Below are 20,029 nucleotides of genomic sequence, written 5' to 3' on the forward strand. Positions count from 1 at the left end.
TTTTCCTTCATGAACCCCAAGGGTGGGGAGGGCGTTGTAGAGCCTTGAGTAGGGACACCAAGCATCCCAGCATCGTTATTTGCAGTCCTCACTCTCAAAGGTGCCTTTGCCAAAGGTTGATAAATGATGTGGCTGTGTAATTGCAGAATTCGGGTCGGGAAGCAGGATCATCGCCTGCATTCCCCCTCTGCTGCCTCCCCTTCTCTCGTTTGCTTTCTCTTCCCTCTCGGTCAACTCTCTCTGTGTCCCCATCTCTCCCCCCTCTGGCTTCCTCCGTTTTGTCCCCTGGGAGAGGGTCTTGTGTCAGAAGCACAGCAGCGGGGCTCTGCTTACGCGTGAGGCACAGTCCCCACAGAAGGTGGGCTTGGCAGATGCCTCAAGAAGCCTCTGCCTCTGAAGTTGGGGTTTGAGGTGGGAAAGAAGGGGGGTGGAGGGAGGGAGCTAGGCTAGAGGTCCCGGTAGCGATTCTGCTGCTTCTAACTCGGAGGCCCTGGTACTGTCTCCCCCTTCTTTCTTTTCCATGCACGTTTCCATCCTTTTGCAGCTGTCTTCACCAGGCTCCCTGGTTGGATGAAACTCGTTGATGGGGAATTGGGCCTGAGGGGTGCTGGGCGGGGAGGGGCTGGCTCCAGCCCCCCAGGGGCTCCTGCCCTCGCCCCTCCCCTTCTCCACCTCTGCCTCTTCTCTGCTCCTGGGCCCTCTTGCCTCGGCCTTTCTGGTTTGGCTCCCCAGGTCCCGGCTCTGCCCTGGCGCCGTTTTTCCACTTCTGCCTCTGCTGCAGAATTCCTGAAGGTGAAATCAGATTGTCCTGGCCGCCCTTCTCACAGGGCTGTGACAGCCGCTCCTTGTGGCAAGAAAAAACAGGCAGAGGCAAGGAGACAAGGCAGCAGGAGGACCCAGGAGCGTGGCGTGATCTCTCCGAGTGGGGAGCGGGGTGAAATCTGGGGTCCAGGAGCTGGACCTGTGCTGTCCGGGATGGCAGCCACTAGCCCCATGGGGCGATTTGAAGTACACTTTAAAAATTAAAATTTAATACAAAATCCAGTTAGCTGCACTAAGCACATTTCAAGTTTTCATTTAGCCGCCTGTGGCCGGTGGCCTCTGTAGTGAGCTACACAGATACAGAACATCTGCATTGTTGCAGAAAGTTCTAGCAGCCAGCCCTGGAGGACACTTGATCCCTTTCACCGAAGCTCTAGGAAAGTGGTTTCTTTGTGTGTTTTAGTAGCTACCACAAGTGCTGTTAAAGAATAGATTGGATGGGTGGGGAAAAAAACATGTTGTAGTAACATTAAAAACGTTTCAGGTACCTTAGAATTGGTCAGGAAGTTGGAGTGTTTCCGGGGGTGCCTTTCATCGTGGAATTCTGGAACATTCCTGATACAGAGACTTTACATCCCCACTCTCTCGTTCTTCTGCCTCTGTCATAATTTTTGCCTTGTTCTAGTTCTTATGTACTGTTTATTCCGTATTTTCCTGGATTCACATTCGTACTTAAGTTTGTTTGAAAATGAGACTTCATGACCAGAAGTGAAAAGTCATCAAAGGGAAATAACTTTGTTTCAAGCAGGCTTTTTTTCTAACATTTTATTTTCTTTTTTATTATTTTTTTAATATCTTTATTGGAGTATAATTGCTTTACATTGTTGTGTTAGTTTCTGCTGTATAACAAAGTGAATCAGCTATATGTGTACATATATCCCTATATCCCCTCCCTCTTGCGTCTCCCTCCCTCCCTCCCACCCTCCCTATATCCCACCCCTCTAGGCGGTCACAAAGCACCAAGCTGATCTCCCTGTGCTATGTGGCTGCTTCCCACTAGCTATTTATTTTACATTTAGTAGCGTATATATGTCAATGCCACTCTTTCACTTCAGTGAAGAATCATATGGACGTGCCCAACTCATAGGGTCCCACTTGCTGATTTTGCAGAGCAATGCTCTTTTGTTTCCAGTGGGTTTATTGTTTTGCCTATCAAATTCTAGCAGATTCCCTTTGGGGAGGGCTCTGAGCCTAACTCCCCCTTTCTTAAAAAGGAGATTAGCAAACGTGAAGAAGGGCTATGAAGAGATAGTGACCCCAAATGGAGGCTTTCTCCTCTTGGGAAGGCCTGAGAAGGAATAGCTGCTTCTCTGTTACTGAAAATACACTGGTGTTTCCCTCCAGCAGGGTCTCTGCAGGGCAGCCCAGGGGCAGGGTGTGGTTTGGTGGTACCAGCTGACCCGATGCTTCTTTTTTTTTTTAATTGGGGTATAGTTGTTTTACAGTGTTGTGTTAGTATCTACTGTACAGCAAAGTGAAGTAGAGTTCCCTGTGCTATACAGCAGGTTCTTATTAGTTATCTATTTTATACATATAAGTGTATATATGTCAATCCCAATCTCCCAGTACATTCCCACCGCTTTCCCCCCTTGGTGTCCATACATTTGTTCTCTACATCCGTGTCTCTTATTTGTGCCTTGCAAACCTCGCCCGCTGCTTTTGGGCCTGAGGTTCCTTTTACACTCCTGTGATCACTGAGCATTTCAGAGCTTTTGTTTTTTGTGGGGAGCATCTACAGTATCTGCCGTGTTAGAGATTAAAACAGAGTTGTTTTAAACACTTGTATTCATTCATTAAAAATGACAGTAATAAGCCTATTACCTGTCAGCGTAAAGAATATATCTTATCAAAAATAACTGTTTTCCCAAACCAAAAGAAACCCGTGAAAAGAAAGCTGTCATTTTATGGTTTTTATGAGTCTCTTTCATGTCTGGCTTAATAGGCGAGCTGGATGCTCACTTCTGCTTCTGCGTTCTGTCTCTTGATGTCACCGCTCAAGCAGTCTCTGGAAACTCCACTCAACGCTCATGAGAGAATGAAGGTGAAAGAGGCAAATTAAGTCGAACTCAATTATGAAAATGGTTTTGACCTTGCAGACTCCCAGAAAAGGTCTCAGGGAACCCCCAGTCCCTACCCCTGTGTTCCCTGGACCAGACTTTGGGAGCCAGAGGTGAAGGGAAAGACACATGGAACTTAGGACTAGTGGTCTGTGCTCCTGACGCTAGCCTGATGCTCCCCTGCGTGTGACCTTAGGTCAAGACAGCACTTCTCCCCTGGGGCTGAGGTCTCTTATCTGGAGACTGGGGACCGCCCTTCTTGCTGAGCCTGGCCATCCTGTCCTACAGGGTCCTTGTGAGTCTCAGATCATGCCTGTGAAATCTTTCCATGAGCAGAAAGCAGTGTATTTATAAATGGCATGACTAGGGATCTTTTGAAGTTTGGTGTCACCCTTAATTTGTAGGACAGTTATTTTTAAAAACTGACATCGTGTCCTAATCTCGCTTGGTTCTGGGGACGTCTTTGTGAAGGGGAGAGGCTGCCCTTCTCAGCTTACAGGTGAGATCATCGAGGCTTGAGTGAGTGGATTGGCCAGAAAACAGGATTGTCCCCAGGGTGGTGACCCCTGCTCGCTGTTTCCAAGGCCCACGGGTGCTGGTTTCGTGGGGCTGAGGTTCCTGTCTGATAGGGCGCTGCATTTTTGACACACTGACGTATTCAAACAGGGAGACTGCCACCCTCAGCAGTTCTCTGCGTGAAGAAATTGCCCTCAGTCTGAGTCACCTGGTGGATGTGACACAGTTTTGAGATTGGAAGATCTGAGGCCTCATCCAGGCCGAGGGAGCCCTTTTAGAACTCCTTCAAGTGGTGATCTAAAAAAAATCAGCTGGTAAACAGCCCTGGCTGGTATGTGGCTTATTTTTGTTGACTGGTGAAAGCTCTACTCGTTCTCCTGAGGTGTTTGTACTTCTGAACTGCTTCCCTCCATGGGTCACTTACCGTAGGGAAAACAGCCGGCTCTCCTCCCTGGGCACTCTTGGAAGCAGCCCCCATTCTGATCTTGGGAGACACATTTGCCTGTAATTGTAGGAGACAAAGAACCACGGTCGAGTCTTTTCTCGCACTAGGAAATAAGGCAAAAAACACAAGTTCAGTTGTGGCCAGCTGGCCTTAAGATGGATTAAAAAAAAAAAAAAAGAAATGCTTTATACGGGGTAGGTTGAATTAAGTTCCCCAGACCCTGCTCCTCATAAGCATGGCTTTATTATCAGGGGCAGAAGCCCTCCAGCAGTTACCTGTATTTAGTTACAGTGCTTTGCCACATTATAGACTGTGGATTGACTTTCCCCTCCCTGAATACATTAATATGACTACCTTAAGGCATACAGTATTTTTCAGTTTTTTAAAAGCTTAATTCAGTTGCAAATGGTAGAAATTCAATTCCAAATAACTTAAACACAACATAAAGCGAGGGGGGACAATTGGGTGTGTGTGTGCATTATTTTGGCTCTAGGAGAGTGGAGTATGGGGTTAGACTGTAAAGCATTGCTAGGACCAAGAGCTCAAAGTGTCATAGGGACTCCCTCCCTGCCTTTGGCAGGCTCTGCCCTCATGGTGCCAAGATGGCTGCAGTCTGCTCCAGCTTTCATTCCATCTTCTCAGCCATCTCAGTGCAAAAAGTTCCTCTAACAGTTTCAGAAAAGTCCCAGAATGAAATCTTACTGGTTCTGATCAGTCCCGTGCCCTCCCTCAGCAATCCCTGAGGCTAGGAGTATCCCCGACTGATTGGCCAGGCATGGGACCAGTTCTGGGACCAGGGTGAGGCCTGGGAAAATCAGGGCTATTATGTTGGGTAGGCAGGAAAGGTTTTGGTTTGTGGGCTCCCACACCCCAGCATTTGTAGTGAATTATTACTCAGGTAGCCATGACCCTCTGTGGGATGGTACCAGAACTAGGCCCACTCTTTTATCAGGAAGAAGGCTGGCTTTATGTTTAGCTTTTAACACGTCTTGGATGAATAAGTTGTTGGTGCTTGGCTGTCGGCCAGCCATGCGTCATCCTCTCTGGCAACACAGCCTCTTTTATAGAGGAAGACGCTGACGTCAAATCATATTTCCTGGGCCCAACACCCTTTGATGGTCACACGCTTGACCAGGCTGGTGGTCCCTGAATCTGCCGACCAGACTCAAATGAAGACCCCAGTCCACTCTTTGGTAAAACCCAGATTTGATCTGGTGATGCCTCTGCTTAAAAATCCACCGTGATATTTTACTACAATTTTAAAAAGGGCAGAAAACAAAATAAAACAGACAACACCCTCCCCCCACCCCATCCCCATTTATTTCTCCCTTAGAGGCAATTTAATTGATCAGTTTAACATATTTTAGCTGATTATTTAGGTATTTACATCTGTGACTCTAGTGGCATCTTTAGGATTCTCTATGTATAGTATCATGTCATCTGCAAACAGTGACAGTTTAACTTCTTCTTTTCCAATTTGGATTCCTTTTATTTCTTTTCTTTCTCTGATTGCCGTGGCTAGGACTTCCAAAACTGTGTTGAATAATAGTGGCGAGAGTGGACATCCTTGTCTTGTTCCTGATCTTAGAAGAAATGCTTTCAGTTTTTCACCATTGAGGACGATGTTGGCTGTGGGTTTGTGGTATATGGCTTTTATTATGTTGAGGAAAGTTCCCCCTGTGCCTACTTTCTGGAGAGGTTTTATCATAAATGGGTATTGAATTTTGTCAAAAGCTTTTTCTGTATCTACTGAGATGATCATATGGTTTTTATCCTTCAGATTGTTAATATGGTGTATCCCGTGGATTGATTTGCGTATATTGAAGAATCCTTGCATTCCTGGGATAAACCCCACTTGATCGTGGTGTCTGACCCTTTTAATGTGCTGTTGGATTCTGTTACTTCTGTGACTCTAAACAGTAGGCTTTGTGTGGCTACTTCTTGACTTTTTAGTTTTAGTTCTTTTTTTTTTTTTTTTTTTTTGCGGTACGTGGGCCTCTCAGTGTTGCGGCCTCTCCCGTTGCAGAGCACAGGCTCTGGACACGCAGGCTCAGCGGCCATGGCTCACGGGCCCAGCCACTCTGCGGCATGTGGGATCTTCCCGGACCGGGGCACGAACCCATGTCCCCTGCATCGGCAGGCGGACTCTCAACCACTGTGCCACCAGGGAAGCCCTAGTTTTAGTTCTTATCTGCGGACACCCCCTATGGAAGATGAGGCTTTAGTCTCCTTCCTCCTGTGTCCTCCGCCACCCCCGTCCCTCCCAGCAGGACTGCGTTGTTGTCAGTGTTTGGCGTTTACACTGTTACAGCTAGGAAAGATCTATTCACAGACATGCCGTCCAGGGAACGATGCGAACTTTTGTTTTTTGTGGTAGAGAATTCTTCAAGCATTGCTGACGACAGGCATGTGGCAAGTAAATTGAGACTCACACGAGAAACCCACCCTGTCTCCCATTGCGTGTGGGATAGAGTTCAAAGGCCTCAGTGTGGCCCACGTGCCTTTCCTTCCTCCGTCCCACCAGCCCTCCCACCTGCCACCCTTCTTTGCTGGTCCTTCGATGCCCCCTTCTCTGTCTGGTGAAATCCTCCTCCATCCAAGGCCTGGCTGGAATGGTGCTTTCTCTGGGTGTGTCCTTCCTGGTTGTGTGTTCACTGCAGTGTGTAGACTGAGGTCTTAGTACTTATCACACTGCACGGTGCTTATTTATTTACCGCTTGAGTTTAAATCTTGGCTGAGCTGTTTCCCAGCTTTGCGACCTTCAGCAAGCTACCTAGTTGCTCTGTGCCTCAGTTTCCCTCTTTGTAAAATGTGGATAACAACCATAGCACCCACAGGGGACTATACTCAAGGTTTTGTAATAACCTATGATGGAAAAGAATCTGAAAAAGAATAGATAGACATGTATAGCTGAATCACTGTGCTGTGCACCTGAGCTGTACACCTGAAACTAACACAACACTGAAAATCAACGATACTTCAATTAAGAAGAAAAGGAACAACCATAGCACCGACCTGGTAAGGTTGTTAGTGATTGCATATGCTGATGGAATGAAAGCATCTGTAAGTGTCTGCCCCAAGGGAAACTGTCCATCTGTTCCCTGTACCCGCCTCATGCAGGCAGGTGGCTTATAGGCACTGGTGCCCAGAATAGCTCTGGGCAAATCAGAAGTCTCTGAGGGCCTGGCAGGGGAGCTCAGTGAGTGAAGCAGGCTGGGTGTGGCTCAGGCACAGGACGTGGGGACTGGAAAGGACAGTCTCCAAGGGGTGTCTTCTCCTTTACTTCTAGCCAGTGGTTGCCAAGTAGGAATGGGGGCCCAGTTTGGCCAGATCATCTGATTTAAAAAATTTTTTTTTTTTTTTTTTTTACGAGAAATGTGAGCATCCGCATTTAAAAAAATATACGATTTTTCCTGACATTTAGTACACAGCGTAGCGGCTGAAGGCCCTAAGCCTGTGGGCCCATAGGCCACTGGTTTGGGGCACAGTTCTCATTTCCCAGAGGAGGTGCAGAGTGATGGCGTGACCTGCCCTGGGTCACACGCTGACTGATTTGGCCCCTGGTGTTCCCACCTGTGGTCTGGACGTGGTGCTGGCCCCTTCCCCACCAGGGTGCTGAGTGGGAGGATTCAGCCATGTGTGTAGGTGCGTCTGCCAAGCCTCTGCCCACACGGTAGCAGGTTATTCCCGCCCTCACGTCAGCTCCCCCTGCCTCAGAGCCACCCCCTTGGTGGTGTTTAATAGGATCGTGGGTCTCTTTTTATGCCGGGGGGAAAAGAATTGTGTGCATTTATTGAATACCTGCCGTGTGCCCAGGAACTAGTAGGTGTTTTATGTTTGCATTCTCTCTTATTCCTTCCAACAGCCCTCCCTATGAGATGGAAAGTCACCATTTTATAGGTACTAAAAATTATTCATAAGGAAGTTACCTGATGGGGACCTCACAGAAAGAGGTTTAACCAGGATTAGATCCATCTCTCTGATACAAATCCCGAGCTCTAGACAACCTGTTACCTCCCACGTACAGGAAGTCAAGTCTAACAGAAGCTCGGTGGAGCTTTGCTTGTCCCTGGCGGCCTGCATGCATCTGTGGCGCGTCCTCTGGAGGACAAGCCTAGCCTTGTTCCGTCTTCGGCAGCTGTAGCTGTAGCACGTGACTGCAAGCCTGGCCAGATAGGAGGGAAGGCAGAGAAAATTATGATAATGAGGAGGATACAGGCCTGGGGGAAGCAACCAAGGCCTCTGTCAGAAGTAGGATGGGACTCAGGAGCTGAGAAGCTCCCATACAAGACAAAGGCCATGTCTTCATATGCTGCAGCCCTGGCACTTTCAAACCCATCTAGAAAACCCAGGGTATGAGATGATGGGGGAAAGGAAATTAGAAGTGATCGGGGCCTTCCTCACCCCCATGAGCCATCCTGTTGGCCCAAGAGGCCCATATAATTTTATGTTTAGAAATAGTTTTCAGATAGCGAGGCAGCCCCTTTGTAGCCAGCGAAGCTCACGTGTTTTACCAGCAGTGCGGCCGGCTGCTCTTGGGGCAGCCCCATGGCTGGTGATCATGTGTTGTTCCTCTTTCCCTGGGCACCCACTTCTGCTCTCAAACGCCCGCACACACCCTGAGGCATGGCTGTGATAGGCCAGTGCCCGAGGGCAGAGGAGTAGAGGGGAGGGACGTGGGGTCTCTGAAGCCCTCACCGACCATCCAACGTGTCCTCCTAGACCTGGGACTAAATGTTGTCTTTTTAATTTTTTTTTCCTCCTTGTGGCATCCATGGATCTGGTTTCCTGACTTTCACAACGTGGTTAACCCTGGCACCGCCCACCTGCCTGTTCTTTTCTCCCAAACTCTTATGCAGGCCACCTTGCTCGTGGCATCTCTGGGAGGGGTGGCCGCCCTTATCTCTAGCCATTCTCTGCATTCCAGACGTCCAGCTTCCTTCAGTCTCTGGAAAACGCCACACTACTCCCTCCCCCCACCCGGTGGGCGCTGGTCTGCCACCTACTCTGGACTCAGTATTTTGTCTCCTCCCCAGGTGCCCATCCATGATTCAGGCTTCTGTGCAGATAGTAACCCCTGGAAGTTTCCTGCGAGTCTCCCTCTAACCTCGCCCCCCTCCCCCTGCCCGCCTGACCTGGCCTGGTGAGGTTCTCTGCCCTGGGTTCCACGGCACCTGTACTGGTCCCATCCTGGCTCAGACTCGCTGGGTTGGGCTGTAAATGCCTCCCTCACCCACCAGACTGGAAGTGCCCTGAAAGCAGGGACCAAGCCCAAGGCCTAGCACAGGGTTTGGCATGTGGGAAATGCGTACCCGCTGTTTAATGTTGACCACGTTGCACGGGTGGGGACATCATGGGAGTGTAGCAAATGGTGCCGTCATTAGGGAGTGAAGCTGCCAGGCGTGGCCGGACTGGGCATCTTCCCCTGGATGGAGCCTTTCAGTCTAACCTGCATTGTCCAATGAGGTAGTCACTGGCCACATTGTTTAAATTTAAATATAGTTACTTAAAATGAAATAAGTTAAAGACTCAGTTCGTCAGTCTTGCTAGTCAGTGTCAAGTGTTCAGTAGCCATGTGTGGTCAGTGGCTGTCATACTGACCAGTGCAGCTCATAGGACACTCCAGCATCGTGGAAGTTTCTCTTGGATGGTGGTGCTCTAGACACCGTCTTGTAAAGGCATGAAATCAGGGGCTTGTAGGCCGAGTGGAGGCCCTTCTGGGTGCTTCCGGTTAAGTAAAGCAGATTTCCGCACGTTCCTTCTTAAGCCTGAACTGTGTCCTCAATTTCCTGTCTGCAGGACATTCGTCAGAAGTTCCGCTCTGTTCTTGTTGAGGCAACGGTGAAACTGGATGAGCTGGTGAAGAAAATTGGCAAAGCTGTGGAAGACTCGAAGCCCTACTGGGAGGCACGGAGGGTGGCGAGGCAGGTAAGCTCTCCTGCTCTGCCCATCACCCCACCCCGCGCCATGGGCGCACCTCTGACTCGTGGGCCTCTTGCTGAAGCTCAGGGGCACGGGAGAGCTGTGGCTTTGTCCACAGGTGCGTTTGGAGTCAGCCCCTTGTTTTCCTCCCCCCCACAGGTTGCTTTCACTCCCGCTCTTGGTACTATTAGTAGGGTGAGCGTGCTGGCATTTGGTTGCCCCTACCAGTGGGCGCTGCCTTACTGCTGGAACTGGTACCCAGGTCCACCTCCCAGGCGGCCGGACCAGAGGCTGTGCTTAGAACATCGGGCTTGTCCTCCGCCCTCCCTGATGACTGCCTGTCGGACAGCAGGAGGAACACTCCCTCCCTCGTATTCTCCTCCCTGGTTTGGGAGAAATTAGCCATCTGCTTCTCTTGGAACATTGGTTCTTTGTCCTGAGAGCCCAAATAGGCAACAGAGGAACCAAGACCAGAAAAGGGGCGGCAGAGGGGCTGTGGTCAGGCAACTGCCGGGGCTGCTGGTTTCAGAGTGTCTTCCTTGGATCGTCACCGATGTGAGGACTTCCCAGCCTGAGATGCAGGCCCTGTGAATGGGAAGGAAAAGAGCTCCCAACACATGGTGGTACCTGCTGTGTGCCAGGCCCTGGGCTGGAGGCTCTCACACTCCTTGGCCCACACTGGGGCTTCCTGCTCAGGTGACTCTTGAGGAGCTGGTCCCGGTTGAGTTCCTGTCCCTGCTGTGTGTTATGTGACAGAAGATGCTGTCGCCTCCCAGGGTCTCTTCCTGTAAGCGGATGCTCAGTGAGTGCAGGTACCACGGCAGGCCCCCACTGTGTGTGCGCAGTGTGCTGTTGGGCTGGGGCGGGGGTGGGGGAGGCGATGGGAAAGCGAGCCCTTGGGAAGCGAAGCCCCAGGAATGTGTTAAGACGGGAGCCATCGAGGATAAGGGGCCAGGACTCGGGCATTCCTCTTCCTTGCCCCGTTCCGCGCACCCCTCAGATTTCTCATCCCCTTGACGCTTTGGTGGTTCTGCCGAGATTCTAGCTACGTATTTGGGTTTTGCACTCTGCATGCTGAACTGAGCTTTCTGGTTGGAACCTTCCAGATAATGTGGCCTTTGTTCCTAGACAGACCAGCTGCCCGAAACCCTTCCTTCCCTGTCCTGCTGCCCTGGACTGTACAACATCCAAGTGCCCATGACTTGTTGGCCGGCAACAAGCCTGAGCAGCCGTCCTTCTCTCCGCCTCCCTCTGTTCCCACCCAGGCTGCAGCTTTCTAGAGAGAAGGAGCCCTTCTCCAGAAGGTGCTCACCAGTCCCCAGAAGCTCCCCAACCCTAAGGCATCCTCCCTCCAAAGTGCCCCACGTTGGCGATGTGTCTCACCCACCATAGCCCAGGGTGGTAGTGGTCTTGACCTTGCAGTGAGAAGGCTTCTGGTTAGGTTTGAGGAGAAATTTCTGATAATTGAATGTAAACATTGGGTCAGTGCTGAGGAGGTCATGAAACCGCCTCTTCTGAAAGTCTTCAACACTTGGATTTACGGTCCCTTTGAGGACACAAATATCTGTATAAGAACATCCATGTCCCCAGGCCGTCGGGTGATGTCATAGTGGTCTGTGAAAGCATCCCCTTGGAGCCTCCGCAGTAGCTTCCCCACGGGAGTTTCCCCACTGGGTCCCCTGAGCTCAGATTCTGGAGCAGAGCTGGGAAAGGGACCTTTGTGTTCAGGGGCCTCTGGAGGTTGGCCGTTTAGCCACCAGCCCCAGCTGATGGGCCTTACCCTCCTCTGGCTGAACGGATGTCATATATGCTCCTACCTCAGAGTCTTTGAACCTGCTGCTCCCCCTGTTTCTTGTTGTCTTAACCATAGGGTTTGCACGGTCCACTCCATCTCCTTCAGCTTTCACTTTATCAACAAGGCCTTCCTGGGCTAACATTTAAATGACAACTGCCAGCCCACCATCTCTGCCACCCCAGCCCTCATTCCTTGATTGGCTTTTTCTTCATAGCAGTTCTCACCCCCGACCTGTTATTGTTTACTTGTTTATAGTAGTGAAACTCCACAAATTCCCAGACAGGGAATTTGGTCTGTTTGGGTCATTGCCAGCATACAGAAGGTGTTCACGTCTTGAGGAAACAAACAAATGAACCAATGAGTGAATGATGAGGTTGACCAGATGTTCCTCCCGGCCTTCCGTTGGCATCCCGAGCTTTCCTTCTCCATTGCCGCTTTACTCGCGACTTCTTCCCTGCAGAGGGATAGGAGCATGACTGGCAAATCCAGCTTCATCTGGGTTGGGTTTGTTCAAATCTCATTTGGTGGGTGGGTCTCCAGTTGGCTGTGACACACCTGGAATAGATTTCACACCACTCCCTTTTTGTTCCTCACCCCAATCCTCTTTGATGGAAAAAGAGGTAGGAGGGAGCTACGTTGGGAGGGTCCCACTGCTGGGCAGCAGTGAAGTGTGGCTTTGCGCCTTCCTCTCATCTCTTGGCCAGTGAGGACAATTACCGTGCAGTTACTGAGTCCCGTGGTCAAGTCACTGAGTCATCAGGCCTCATCAGGTGATACAGACTCTCGGGCTGAGTGACTCTCTGTCAGCTGGCAGAGCCCAGGATGAATGTTGAGGGAATCCTGCCTGGCATTATGCCTGCAAACCCCCCCTTAAACTCCTGCCTTCTCGCAGGTGGGCAGGAAGAAGGGTAGAAAAGGCTCAGCGTGACCCCTACCCCTTAGCCCCAAGGGACCTTGTTGGTCTCTGGCCGAGGAACTGGAAGGGCGCTCACAGGCTGAGGCTGGGTGAGGATGTCACTTTTTATCTCTGCGGACGGTGGGCCGTCTGGGCTTGGCCAGGAGGCTGAGTCTGTCTCTGACCTTCCTGGTGGTGAAGGGGGCTGCCAAGTAGGGCTTCCTGTTTTCTTCCTCTGGTCTTGCCCCCACCCCTTCCTTTCTGTATATACAAACCCCTCTGACTGTGTGTAGCAGGGATGGTCTCTGAGACATGGCTTCAAAGCGTCTCCTCCAAGTGCGTCTCCTCCAAGTGTGTCTGCGTTCTCAGAGCCTCAGCATCCTCGTCTCTGTGGAAACAGTGATCTGAAAACAGTGAAACAGTGATGGTCATGGACCGTGAGAGTCCTGAGGTGTCCTTAGGACTTAAATGAGCTAATGTTTGATGATGGAATCCCTGTATGATCTTAGATTTTGGTTTCACTAAAAAAAAGATTGTAGAAAATTCAGAAAATAGACAAAAAGAAGAAAATAAGTCCCCATACCTTCTGTTAATATTTGATGTATACCTCCTTTAAAAAAAAAGAAAGAAGCGGTAATACTGTAGTGATGGTTTTATAATGTCTGGAAAGCTCCTGTCCATCCATCCAGAGTCTCAGCGAACAGCGGAGACTTCAAAGGAAAAGACTTCTACAGCTTGGTTTTCCATAAAGCGTTTACAAAGGCTTGTGATTGTTGGGCCAGTAGGAATTGTGTCTGATCATCAGAAATTTGCACTGACTTTATTGTTCCTGATGTCAACTCATTTTCCTACCAGGAGTCAGATCCAGTTCTGTGATCTTGAAAACCCAATCCACATTCCGCCAAGAGTGGGCAGAGCACTTGTTTTTTTTCCTGGGCCAGGTGGGGGCAGGAAACGGGCTTTGATTTATTTGAGGGTTTTGTCCGTGAGCCAGAGCTTGTTTTTAAGGTGGCTTTGACATATCTGCCAGCCCATCTGGCCTTCAGTGTGTGGCGGGGGACATTCTGAAGGGGGGTGGGTGGGCGTGGAGCCTGTGTGACTCAGCAAACTTGAATGGAAGACAGTTTCTTGCTTTCTCTGCTCCCCGTGTTCTAACTAGTCCAACAGTGGCCCCGGGCCTGTCATTTTATCACTGCCTGTTCCAACCCTTGTGATTTTTTTCCTTTTTAAAAAATGGTGGTAAACTGTATGTAGCATAGGATTTACCGTTCTAACTGTTTTTAAGTACACGATTCAGTAGCATTAAGTACATTCACATTGCCGTGTAACCCTCACCACCATCCGCCTTCAGAACTTTATCATTTTCCCAACTGCAACCCTGTACTTATTAAATAATTACTCCCCACTCCTCCCTTCCCCCAGCCTTTGGCAACCACTGTCCTACTTTCTGTCTCTGAATTTGACTCCTCTAAGTACCCCATGTAAGTGGAGTTGTGCAGAGTTTGTCCTTTTGTGACTGGCTTTTGTCACTTAGCATAATGTCTTCAAGGTTCATCCATGTTGTAGCCTGTGTTGGAATTTCATTCCTTTTTAAGGCTGAATAACGTTCCACTGTATGTGTAGACCACATTTTGTTATTCGTTCATCCATCGGTGGACCTTCGGATTTTTTTTTTTTTTTTTTTTGCGGTACGCGGGCCTCTCACTGTTGTGGCCTCTCCCGTTGCGGAGCACAGGTCGCGCAGGCCCAGCGGCCATGGCTCATGGGCCCAGCCGCTCCGCGGCATGTGGGATCTTCCCAGACCGGGGCACGAACCCGTGTCCCCTGCATCGGCAGGCGGACTCTCAACCACTGTGCCACCAGGGAAGCCCGGACCTTCGGATTTTGAAATGATTGGAATGCGTCAGGAGACTTTGGAACCCTGAAGGGCAGCATAAATGCAAAATAGTGAGGGTTATTCAGTGCTGACGGTTGCCCGTTTTGTGTTTATGGGACCAGGTAAGTCCACGTGCTTTAACCTCCTTTGGGGGAAGTAAGTGGTTGGGGAAATGTTTGAAACTTAGCTGACTTAACTGTAGGACCACTGGCAAAGCTTGGCCTCTGAGCCAGACTGCCTGGCTTTTAATCCCATTTTACCATTTAATAGCTATGGGACCTCTGCAGGTTACTTAACGTTTGTGCTTTAATTTCTTCATCTCTAAAATGGAATTGTGTATCAGTTAGTTGTTGCTGTGAAACAAACCAAACTCAGTGGCTTAATACATTTATTTAGCTCATAATTTTGCTGGGCAAGTTTTCTGAACTTAGGTTTTGGCCGATCTCATGAATGTGCAGTCAGGTGGTGGGTTGGCTGGGGCGCTGGCTGACCTGGGATGGCTTTATCTGTCAAGCGGTTGACTTGTTGTCAGCTGAGGTGTCGGGTGGCTGGACCACGTGCATCTCATCCAACAGGCTAGTGTGGGCTTCTTCATATGGTGCTGGGATTCTAGGAACAGAAACGGCAAGCCCTTTCCAAGCCTCTGCTTGCGTCACATTTGTTAATGTCCTGCCGGTCTGAGTAAGTCACATGACTCGTCCAAAAGCAAGAGGTAGGGAAAAAATAAACTCCACCTGCAAAAAATACCTGCAAAGTATTACTGCCATTTTTGCAGTTTACCACAGTGATTAAGTTAGTTCATATAAAGCATTTGGATGAAAGAAAATGAATGTTAAGTTATTATTCCAGATGTATTTTTCTATCAAATATTATATCTCCAAGGTGGATCTGCTATGTTAAAAAACAAAGCAAATACACCACCGCCACCGCAAAAAGATACCCTGTGGGTGGAAGAAGAAACAGTCCTCTGCTGGCTGGGAGGGGATATGGAAGATGTAGAGACAGAAGGGTGACCCCAGGCAGGGTGGGTACATACCAAGTTGCTTGTGAAGATAAAACGTGGCAGAGGATCGAAAATGACGATGAGGGGATAGCTGACTTACCTTGCGACTGATGGAAAGCCCTCCAAGCCCAAACGGATGAGTGGCGGGGACCTTGAATGGAAGGGGAGTCATGTTTCCAATGAAAGGAGTAAGTCAAATATGTCAGATAATCCCCTGAATTCTTACGTTAATCACTATCATAGTCTTCTGTTGTTGGGAAATCTGGACGTTGATTTTGTTTACAGAAGACCTGCCCTAAGTGGAGAACAGGAAGCCTGGGACTTTGCAGAGATGGGACGAAAATGCAAGTGTATGTCAATACAGATTATACTCTACTTGTCCATGAATTTTTTTTCTTCTAATTCATTATTTTCTTTCATTCGACAGATATTTTCAGTGTTCCTACTAAGTGTCATGCACTATTTTAGCCACTTGTCAAGAACAGAAGAAAGACTGTGTCCCGTAGAGCTGACAGTCCCCTCTTAGCAGTCTTATAAAAGTTGTGTGGGATGGAATGTTTTGGGCAAAAGTAGAATCTTTGTTACTGCTCTGGATTCGTGTGTGTGTGTGTGTGTGTGTGTGTGTGTGTGTGTGTGGTTTTTCCCCCTTCATTTGCGAAACGGAGTGAAGCATTGCTCCCAGGGAAACAGGGTTGTTCCTGAGAGCCTCTGGTCACAATTTCATCAAACACAATTTTGTTTTATGTATGTTTCTCTTTAGAGGCACCTTCTTTAATCTGGATGTCTTACTAATTCTCTACAGTGTTTCTTTACAATGAAACACTAGCCCAGAAGGGATGAACATTTCCCTGCCCCTGGGTGAGGGAACCAAAAATTTCTCTGGCTTTCAGCCCCACAGCGTATTGTGCTTGTGTCGTGGCCTCTCAGGCGTTGTTGCCACACATTTAGCTGCGTTTCCATGGCCTTGTCTTGCCCTACAGACTTGACGTGAGCGCTTACTGGAGCAGCGTCTCGTACAGATCTGCACATTTCCTCTTCCTTTTTCTGAGTGTACTGTATTGTTGATTCATTAACCGTGAACGCATGGCCAACGGCAATGATGACTCACGCCTGGAAGTGGCTCATCTGAAACACGTATTTTCTCTGTAAGGCACGTCACAGCTGTCCTGTGCTTAGGGAAGACCCCAGATGGCACTCAGCACTAGGCTTGGGGGCCACCTTAGAGAGGAACCACTAATGAAAAGCACAAAAACGTGAAAAACATGGCACTCCGTAGACCGTGAGAAGGATGGGTGTTTGCAGCCTGACAGCCGGAAGAGAAGGCAGGGGGTCCTCTCTGCTTGGCCTCAGCTGGCATCGTGCACATCAAGACTCACATTTGTTTTGCTTCTCTGGGCTGGTCCGTGAATGGCTCCAAAAGTGCAGTAAATGCTGATTTTGGGGTTACAAATAAATCATAGCGGGTAGGCAAATTCACAAATATGGGATCCATTGAATAATGAGGATCAACGTACTCAACAAGTGGAGAGCCCGGTGGGGAGGAACATCTGTTAGAGAACAGGTATAGATGGCACAGGTGTAGACAGTGTGTGGAGGAGGCCGGTGGAGTGAGGTCACGGGGTGTGTGTGCATGTGTGTAAGGCTTTGGAAACACACCTGGGCCCCTGAGTATGAGACAGTCTGGGTAAAGGACAGAGGAGCCGCAATCTGAGGGTGGAGCCGGCGTGGATGGGACCTGGCCTGAGTCGGTCAGCTCCAGGGCTGTGTGGTGGGGCTTCGGGCAGCTGAAGGACCAGGCAGGGAGGGAACCGCATGGCCCGATGAGGGAGGGTGCAGCCTCAGCCTAGCCTCCTGCCTGGGTAGAGTAGCCGTGGTGGCTCTTGCGTGTGGGCTCAGGTTGTGTTGGAGAAACTGATGGGGCACTGATGCCACATGTCGGGTCCGTACTGGTGGCAGCTCCGCATGGAGGTCCAGCGGTGTCTCAGGCACTACGTGTCCCCATAATACAGATGAGGAAACGAGCCTCGCAGCCCAGAGACCATCACTCGGGCCTTCACATGCGCCTTTCCCGTGCTGTGATCTGATCTGGGAGGACGTGGAGGGGGCTGGATCGGATTCAGTGGTTACCAGCTGCCAAGAGTGAGTCATGAGAACTCCAGGGCTGTGACCCGAAGAGGCAGCAGGCAGTTGAAGCGCAGTTGGGTGTAGCCCTGGGAGAAGGTGGTGAGCTTCTCCTCCCCTGAAAGTTCTAGCAGCACCTGGTGCCCGAGTGGGAGCCTCGCAGTGATGCAGGCACGTTGCAGGGGGGCTCTGGGCGTGGACAGCACAGAGGTGACTGTTTCCGGGAAGACAGGATGTGGACAGAGCCATCAGAGGTCAAGGATGGAGGGGAAGGAGGGTTGTTGTAACGCTCTTTGTACACCAGGCACTTTCCCAAGCACCAGGGCAATACTTTTTTTTTTATGCGGTACGCGGGCCTCTCACTGTTGTGGCCTCTCCCGTTGCGGAGCACAGGCTCCGGACGCGCAGGCTCAGCGGCCATGGCTTATGGGCCCAGCCGCTCCGCGGCATGTGGGATCTTCCCGGACCAGGGCCCACCCGTGTCCCCTGCATCGGCAGGCAGACTCTCAACCACTGCGCCACCAGGGAAGAAGGGCAGTACTTTAAAAAAACCTGCTGCAGTGGAGGAAACTGAGGCTTAGAGAAAGGTTATTCAAGGGGCTCCCACGGCCCTCATTTATTTGGATCTGTGGGGTGCCTGGGCCTGCAGGGGTGGGTCCCTTATAGAGATGAACCCACTGGGGCCTGACGGAAGGTGGCCAGGCGATGGTATCATTACTGCCGTCACACGGAGGGGACGATAACTAAGGCTTTGGGAGGTAAGGGAACGTGCCCAGACCACAGACCCCGTGGAGAGGAGCGAAGATTTGAACCCCCATCTCCCTGCTTCTGGCTGTTGCCTGCAGCCTGGTGCTGGCACTCTGACAGTATTTAGGGACTGTTGAAAACCTGACCATGTCCTGACACGTCTTATGGGAACAGGTAAGAGAAATACTCGACTCGTAGGGCTAAGGGGAGATGCTGGGCTCATCTGCAGTTATTTCCCTGCCTCTGCTGCCCTGGGGCACCTGGGAGGCTCTTGCCAATTCATTGGTGGCCCCTTGAAACTTCTTCCCCTCCTGGGACCTGAGTGCACTTTCGTCCTGCCTCCCTCTTTCCCGGTCACTTTTGTTTCTCCTGAGCCTGTGCCTGCCTGGGTGGCAGCTGTCTGCGTGAGGAGGGCCAGGTCAGTGACGTCCGTCCCTGTGATCCTGGTCACATTCCCACTGGGCGGCCACAGGCCAGTTCCTGGGAACTGCATCACCCGTGCACCCGGGCTGAGGGCAGGCCGCTGGGTGACGGGGGCACCTGTCCCGAAGCAGAGTCCCTGGTGATTTACGGCAGGAGGGGGATGTGCTATTAACCCTCCTTGGCCCGCAGGACCGCCCTGACTTGCAGTCTTGGCTGGAGATTCCAGGGAAGAAGCAGCCACATTGGGAGGCCTAGAATCTTGCGTCAAGATGGGGTCAGTGGGGAGACGAGGGGCAGCCTCTGACCCAGGGTGAAGGCTCCTGACATAGAGCAGGTCTCGAGGCTTCCAGAAGGACCCAACCCCCTTTGGAGCCGTTGCCCCTCCTGCTGGGCTGGCTGTGCTTCCAGCATCCTCCACTCTCCCATGACTGGAGAGGGAGTGTGGCAGATCTGAGGTTTTCTCTTCTGTGGTGCGAGGACCACCTGCATTTGACCCCTTCCTGCCTGGTGGGCAGCAGGAAGCCAGGAATGGGGCTAATGGCCAGCAGGGTCTCAGCGGGGCAGTATGATGCTGGGGGTGCTGCCCCCGCGCCCCCCGCCGATGCCTGGTCTGTTGGGGGCTTCTCAGGGACAGTCCCCTTTTCCTTTCAATGGCCTTTTGCTGAGGCCTGGCTGATTCCCATAAGTGCTGCTTGAAGCTGACAGATGTGGTTTGTCACCACTGGAGGGGAAGCAGGATGTGGAGTTCTGTCCCGAATCTGAAACCATGAGGCTCCTTGGATGTTTCTCTTTGTCTTTTCTTTCTTCCCTCCCCCGCCTCCATCCCCCCTTCCGTCTATTATCAATAAAATCAGTGAAATTGCTGCTTCCACATGGATCGCCCTTCCCTCCCCCTCCTGTAAACCACTGGCATTCCCTAGAGGGAGCAGCAGGGTGACTGATTTCTCAGTTGAAGAAAATCAGAGTATGGGATGTATTTTTGCTACCAGTTTTGTCAACACGGGTAGGCCTCTTACGTTGCCAGGCAACAGGGTTTGGTCCCCAGCCAGCGGTGACGTTTCTCTTGAACATTTTAACTTAGCTTTCCTCGCCTGGGGACACCCCCTGCCCACCCTACTTTCCTCCTTTTCTCTTCCCCTTCCCAGTGTGACTTCCTGTCCCCCCTTCCCTTCTAGGAAAACTTCCCCCTGAGAATCTGATGGACTTATTCACGCTGAGAAGTGGATGCCTGATAGGCTTCGAGATTTATGATCTTTGGATGTTCAAGTAGTTCTGCTTAGAAATACTCCCATAGCTTGGGTTTTTCTGCTTGGGGCTCATCACACAGGGGGAGCTTCTTGAAATGTGTGTAAGGGAACCATGCCCATCACACCAAGAGAGAGGTGCTGAGGAGTCCAGGCCATAGAC

At 50.6% G+C, this 20,029-nt stretch overlaps 1 protein-coding gene across 2 annotated transcripts in view; it reads left to right on the forward strand.

The window, feature by feature from the left end:
- SH3BP5 (SH3 domain binding protein 5) overlaps positions 1 to 20,029 on the forward strand; it is an 80,098-nt gene that overhangs the window by 18,353 nt on the left and 41,716 nt on the right. The window contains exons 3-4 of one of the 2 annotated variants that reach the window (XM_067737426.1): positions 8,877 to 8,930; positions 9,640 to 9,768. In XM_067737426.1, the coding sequence (XP_067593527.1) occupies positions 8,877 to 8,930; positions 9,640 to 9,768 (183 nt within the window). The remainder of the gene's footprint in view (positions 1 to 8,876; positions 8,931 to 9,639; positions 9,769 to 20,029) is intronic. The other variant, XM_067737427.1, reaches the window with a different exon arrangement.

The sequence above is a fragment of the Pseudorca crassidens genome, chromosome 5, assembly GCF_039906515.1.
Source record: "Pseudorca crassidens isolate mPseCra1 chromosome 5, mPseCra1.hap1, whole genome shotgun sequence".
Classification (NCBI taxonomy): Eukaryota; Metazoa; Chordata; class Mammalia; order Artiodactyla; family Delphinidae; genus Pseudorca; species Pseudorca crassidens.